The following is a 6,548-nucleotide window of genomic DNA, read 5'->3' as shown; positions in this document are numbered from 1 at the left end:
GGGCGGGGAGACTGATCGGCGGCGAGCCACCGGTAGACGTGCATGAACAGTAGGTCCACCTGAAGATACCATGTACTGGGGAGAAAGCACTTAAATCTGAAGCTCCTGTACTCGATCGCTGGAACTGGATATGGCGCCGGATTTGCAGTGGGTACAAGGGTTCAGAAAATATGAACTACTGGAAGGGGACTGACACTAGCCTGCTGACTCTGCTGCCATATTAGTTTGGTAGCCGTTCAGGTCTCTCAGCAGACGCCTAGCTACGCGTGATTGAGGAGGATCAGCACAGCTAATTGACCCCCGGTAATTCAATGGATATAATCCCAGATTTTCCTCACAATGTGAAAGCCTTTTCTCTGAAGAAAATTATTCAGGGTTGACATGCACTGGGATTGAAGAAATAAAGGGCATTTGATATACGTTTTGTTAGGTATGTAAACATAGTGGAGGGCGCTATCAGTGAAACTGGTAAGGTTTGGCAGCTTGATATGTTTGAACAAAAGAGCAAGGGGGGGCACAGTTGTATTGTACGTACAAGCAAACTGTTTTTAAAACCGTTTCTCGATTCTCTGTCTATCGAGTAGTGGCCATGAGGAGGAGCAGCTCTCCAGGCACAACTGACTTTCGTAAAAACAAACGAAATTATCGATTGTCAACCTGCAAAGTAGCAAAAGTTGCTTTGCTTCTCTTTGCCTTTTTGGCACTGTTTCGGTGAAACAGCTTGGACACTTCTATGGACATCTGTGGTGCCACTGCCACTGTGCTGAAGGGGTTGTGGGCAACTCAAACAAGTTTTCGTTCCAACTTTTTAACGTGCCAAGTGTTGCACAACCATCCGCTCCACCACAGTGCAACAGCAAATTTCGCTTGCAACTTTGGCTTTCGTACGCTGATTTGCTGTTGACACGTCTTTTGCCTCGGTTTTGTGTGAAACGTGATGCAATTCGCCAGAACACTTTGCGTGTTCCCTGCTGAATACGCATTAAAATTACAAAATATACACTCACGGTCAAACTATACTTTGGGGTTCCTGAAAGAATCGGATAGCTTCACAAGGGGCGTAAATTACATCTCTTTTCGGCGTCTTCAGAACCTTCTTACATTTTCAGATTGCCTACACACTGAGGCAAGAATAACTGAAAGGGGGAAACGATCTGAACAGAACATGCTTTTGTCATGCCTTCCCTCTAAGGAAAATAAGTATGATGAACTGCCATCACATATCTCAAATCTGGTGCACTTCGTCCACTGCCTCTATTCATCTGTGGGTTCAGAATCCTCTGAAGGTGCGTCCGACGACAATGGTCCTAAGATGCCCTCTGAACTGAGGGTCAATCCACTCTGTGAAGAGGTACAGCAGGACGATGATTCGATTAGCTCAACCACATGATTCATGATTTACACATAGTACAGTTGAATTTATATGAAATGTGATTTGACACGGTAGCATTAACAAGGGGAGCTTGCAATACCTCTGGCTGGAATCTCAACATGTCAGCGCGAGCCATTGCCTCTGCTTGAGCTATTCGCTGCCTGAATATCTGAGCCATCTCATCAGCCTGATTTGAGCAGAAGCAACAATATGTCAGTTTGTTACCTAAAACATATTCAGCACAAGAGAAAATGTTGTTTTTGTTTATTCTTGCCTTCTCAAAGACAAGCTTGGGATTACGGATCATGTCACCAGGTGTTGGCTCAAGCTTCTTTGTAGAAAGGCTGACTCGGCCTCTTTCACGGTCATGGCTCAGTATCATAACCTATAAGCGACAGAATGCATTAGTGTTAGCTCTGTTAAGTATGGATATGGCATAACAACCAAGAACCACAGCCACAATACCTTGAGGGTATCTCCTGGTTGCAGAACTGTTGAGATATCTGCAACACGGTCATGACTAATCTGGCTGACATGGAGAAGGCCATTGATTCCACCGATGTCAATGAAGGCACCATAAGGTTTTAGGCTCTCAACGGTTCCCAAGACAACTGAACCAATACCAAGCTGGGCCTGACTATCTGCCATTGCCTTGCGATTACTGAGGACAAGCCTGCCTTGTTCCTCATCGACCTCTACATACTTTAGAGGCAATTCTTTGTCAAGCAGCTCTTCAGCGGTTGTTTTCTGATCAAGATTAAACAAAACATTATCAAATAAGGAATCGTAAAGCTCAGCCAGAGCAAAGATCAAACATAAACTATGGTAAGTACACCAAAGGCACCTCATGCTTGGCAATTAAACATAGAACATAAGAAACTTCTGTGAAAAGGTCAAGAACCAACCGATGACACTTGCGAAAATGGAACAAATCCCTTAAGCCCTTCCACAAGAGCTACTACACCTCCTTTGTTTCCACCAATTACCTGCGAGCAAAATTGAATAAGGTTGAAGAAACCAAGATAACCCGGAAAGGCTGAACAATGTCATCAAGGTAGTCCCAGCAGAGACCAGCCATACATAAAAGTTATACCAACACTATAGACAAATAGACAACACAGGAGCAAAGATATATCCCTTGAAGACAGATAACATGTTATCATAAGCTAACTGATCCTAACTTCATAAGTTCAATAATTGTAGCACATTGAAAGTACAAAAAGGTAATGGGATTTATGGGAACTTGGGAAGTTATCACATGAACTATGAGCTACTAATTTGTCAGCAATTGATAAGCAAGCAATGTGAAGTTAATATGAAACATTGGAATCATAACTGACTGTATATTCAAAATTAATATGCACCGCAAGATATATAACTGCAGTGGAATATAGTGCCTCTGAAATATAGGCCCTTTTAGTTTGGCCCTAAGTCAAACTTCTCTAACTTTGATCAAATTAATAGAAAAATGTTATAACATCTACAACAACAAAAGCAACTAGTTTCATTAAACCACTATGAAATATGTCTATAGAGGATTTATTTGGTCTTGTAGATGTTAATACGTTTTTATATAAATTGGTCAGTTTAGAGAAGTTTGACTTAGGACAAAAATAAAATGACCTACATTTTGGAACACAGGGAGTTTTTTTTCTAAGGAACAATAGCTGCTGTTGTCAAGTAGGCATTAAAAAGTGTAAAATCTTATCTGTTCAAGTTCAACACAAACAAGGGGAAACAGAACGCGATACTCAATAGATAATCCAGTTCTCAACAAGTCAGCAACAACAGCAAATTTTTTAAGGACCATCAAAGGGAAATAGTAAAAAAGGAAGAAGAAGAGAAAGTTAAAAAAAAAAAAGATGCTTCTGTACAATTTGTACTCACTTTACCCGTGACAACGACATCTTCGGCCTGTAGTTGCCGGCACCTTTCCCATGCAAGTTCTTGCTGAATTGCTTGCAAACTCAGAATCAAAGTTTCGTCACCAGGGTTCTCATCAATTATCATGAATTCTTCTACTAACCCAGGGCGAATGCCTGCCTCTTCAACATTGTCGATATCAAGAAGGCATGCCTCATCTAAGGGCAAAAAAGCAGTAGACTTCGATTGGATGTCGATATATGCACCATTTGAGGTAGTCATAAATACTGTTCCTTTAATCTGTAGATGACACAAGCATATAAAATACTTTTAGATGCTAAGATTATGAAAATAGTGAAGCTAAATAAGATCTTATGTTGAGATGTGACCAGACACTAATACCCTACAATCAATCAAGGTAAAGGTTGCTGCAGAACCACAAGTCCACAATGCCAGAGGAAAAATTCAGGGACTAATGCAAAGCCAGTGATACCAAACTATGATTACGTATGGCATTTACCCTTGTAATATATAATAGTTGGATGACTCATTTTTAAAATATTGACTTTGCTATCACAAAACGGCTATGAATAATTCAGTGATGCATCTATATGAAATCAAGGAAAACCAACAGCAATATCAGTTACATAATACCATTTTTTTTCTCAAACACGAAGGAGAGCTATGTATCATTATGTGAAGAAGAAGAAAGGTATAAGAAATCCAAACAACAGCCACACACACACCACATCCCAGAAAAATATATCATTACATGGGCGCTTTAGACTAAGACACAAACAACCTTGACCTGGACCTGATACACTACAAATTTACCAAATTGTTACGGTGCCAGCGGTGTGGTGAACGGAGGGGAGAGTGGAGAAGGAGGCTGGACTGGGAATTGGATCGCAGAGGATAGTGGGGAACCTTGGCGGTGGGTTCTTCTCCGGTGGTCGCGGCTGAATCGCTCGACGCCACCGTCGAAGGGAAACTCCCACCCCGATACAGGGAGAGTTTATTCCTTCTTCGATAAAGATTACAATCTCCTAAGATGCCCTTTATAGTATAGGTGCACTTTCCTAAACAAACTCCAATCTAATCTCTTATCAAATCTCTCCCTGATCTAATCTACTAAGCCGCCCAGCCTAGCCACGGCTTGGACCCGCTGGCTGGCGTGGTTGACGCCTATAGGTACGGCCCACAAAAGAGTCTATAACATTTAGCCTTGGAGCATTCAGGACAGAGAACCCCTTAGCCCCCACCAAGCTCCAAATATGAGCTCGTCGCTGGCCAGAGACAAAATGCCAGCAAGGTTGGGCGTTCCTCCATCAAAGACACATTGATTCCGGTGGTTCCACAGAGATCAGGCCCCTAGACTAATAATGGAATTCAGACCTTGGACCACCGGGTTACAGAAAATCATTGTTCACTAGTCACACTACAGGGGCAGCAGCCCCCAAGTTACCTCCAGAAGCTGACCAGGTTTAAGAGATAATTCTATGAGACATTATGTTAGTTTGTTTACTTAGGCATTAAGTTGTAGTTAAAATTAGTTCTACTTTAGGTTCTATTAGACATTGTGTTTGGGTCTACCTTATATAAAGATAAATCAGTTTGACAAGGGAATGGAGCATTAAGAAACTACTAGTTAGCAATACATCAGTGAATGCATTCCTCCTGCTGCCACATCAAACACGATAAATAGACTGGTGAGGTCTGGGCCCAGGACCTCACATCACCCACTACTATTAGCTTCGATGTTCTGAGGTAGCTTAGGGAGTGGAGGCTTGGCAAGTTAATCCGAGTTGTTCTTGACAGTTAACTCTAACTGATCCTACAAGTTCACGTTTGGTCTTTGGAAGAACAATACTGGACTATTTTTTGCTTTAAAAAATTGACCAACAACTGAACTACGGAGTAGTTATTACTGATTAGTGAGTAGTGATATGTTATCCCAGTATGCTCCAACCAAGTACCACTAGAAACAGGTTGAGGGGGAAAAAGTGACACGACAGCATTTGCCCACACCAAAAACCATAATTCATTACAGGAATAGTTAGAAACAAAGCATTATCCAAGTAAGTTGAAAATTCAACTCCGAAGACCAGAGATATTCTTACATTCCCTGCATTAAGTACCAGGTCACATTCTGGGAGACTATGAACTAAAAATCTAAAATGTAGGCAACACGTTATAACTCTATTGATCTAATTTCGAAGGATGAACAGCTTCCTATCCGCACCAATTGCTACTATCGACTCCCACAATAAAAAACGACTAGTGACAATAGAGTAGGGGAGGAAGCGAGGGATTACGAGCGAGCCGATCTCGGTGTCTATGTCGGTGGACTCGACCGCGGTGTCGAGGTCATCGGGGGAGAAGGCGATGCCATCCATGGGCGCGGTGCGGCAGCGCTCGGAGGCGTCGTCGAACAGCTGGCGCATCCGCTCCCGCTCCCGCTCGTCCTTGGTCAGCGCGTAGGTCCCGCACACCAGCGCCGACGGAGGCCGCCTCTGCGCCGCGGGGCGACGGCGCGCCGCGCCGGATAGAGGGGGGCACGGGAGGCCCGCGACATGCTGCGCCAGGGACGCCATCCTTCTCTCGCTTCTCTTCGGTGCGTTCGAGCGAGGAGGAAACGGGGATAGTGCTGCTGCAGTGTGTGTTGTGTTATCCGGTGGGGTTTAGGATAGGATAGGAGGCGGAGACGGTTGTCTGCTTTTGGGCCAGGCCAGATCACAAACGCTTCGCGAGCTTCGGCGTGTCGGGCTATGTTTCGTCACAAAACTGGTTAATTACACGCTTGCGAAAAGGAAGCGGCGAACTATTTTGAGTGCATTTATTCAACCATGATGATAAAATAAAATGTGATGCTCTACATGCCATCTTATGCATCTCCTTATTTTCTTATGGAATAAAGCTTACTCTCTCTTAGAAAACTGGATCGTCCCAACAGCAGTTTTCAGCTCATGCATGCATTCGAGAAAAAACATTGTTACGAACCTAATTGCTTGCTTCACTCAATAGGAATACAATAGTCAACTAGTTACTGGAAGTATCTGGGTATAAGGAGATTGGTAGATGGGAGGAAGAAGACAGAGGGGTGAAGGGGATAAATTCGAGCAGAGCTCGCCTCGAGCCAAAGCTCGCCGCCGCCGGGATTTCCGTCTGGGCGTTGGACGCCCGCTCTCGATGCAACTCGATGCCCCTTTTGTAGATGTTGCTTTGTACTTGTGGCCCATGGCCCATGTCCAGCCCGTTTGGTTACTGATTCCTAACAAACATGTTCATCCAACAATTTATAACATTATCTGTT

The 6,548-nt window shown here is 43.6% G+C and overlaps 1 protein-coding gene across 1 annotated transcript; it reads right to left on the bottom strand.

Annotated features, from left to right (window-relative positions):
* Positions 1–1,044: 1,044 nt before the first annotated feature.
* Positions 1,045–5,907, bottom strand: LOC136500088 (small ribosomal subunit protein bS1c-like). Its single transcript, XM_066495505.1, has 7 exons — positions 5,551–5,907; positions 3,260–3,535; positions 2,278–2,358; positions 1,838–2,119; positions 1,647–1,757; positions 1,473–1,559; positions 1,045–1,341 (listed from the first exon to the last, which is right to left on the bottom strand). Exons 1-7 carry the CDS (start codon positions 5,827–5,829, stop codon positions 1,255–1,257), a joined length of 1,203 nt encoding a protein of 400 aa, XP_066351602.1. The 5' UTR covers positions 5,830–5,907; the 3' UTR covers positions 1,045–1,254.
* Positions 5,908–6,548: the final 641 nt, after the last annotated feature.

This window comes from Miscanthus floridulus, chromosome 1 (assembly GCF_019320115.1).
Source record: "Miscanthus floridulus cultivar M001 chromosome 1, ASM1932011v1, whole genome shotgun sequence".
Lineage (NCBI taxonomy): Eukaryota > Viridiplantae > Streptophyta > Magnoliopsida > Poales > Poaceae > Miscanthus > Miscanthus floridulus.
Note: the sequence above shows the minus strand (reverse complement) of the source record. Positions and strands in the feature narration are given on the sequence as shown.

Bases quoted from the DNA above. Each gene is read 5' to 3' on its own strand.
- LOC136500088 (XM_066495505.1), bottom strand. From the start codon at position 5,829: ATGGCGTCCCTGGCGCAGCATGTCGCGGGCCTCCCGTGCCCCCCTCTA. The intron at 2,359-3,259 runs GTGAGTACAAAT...TTTTGCTCGCAG, and splicing joins ATGTCGTTGTCACGGGTAAA to GTAATTGGTGGAAACAAAGG. The intron at 1,560-1,646 runs GCAAGAATAAAC...TGCTCAAATCAG, and splicing joins CCAAGCTTGTCTTTGAGAAG to GCTGATGAGATGGCTCAGAT.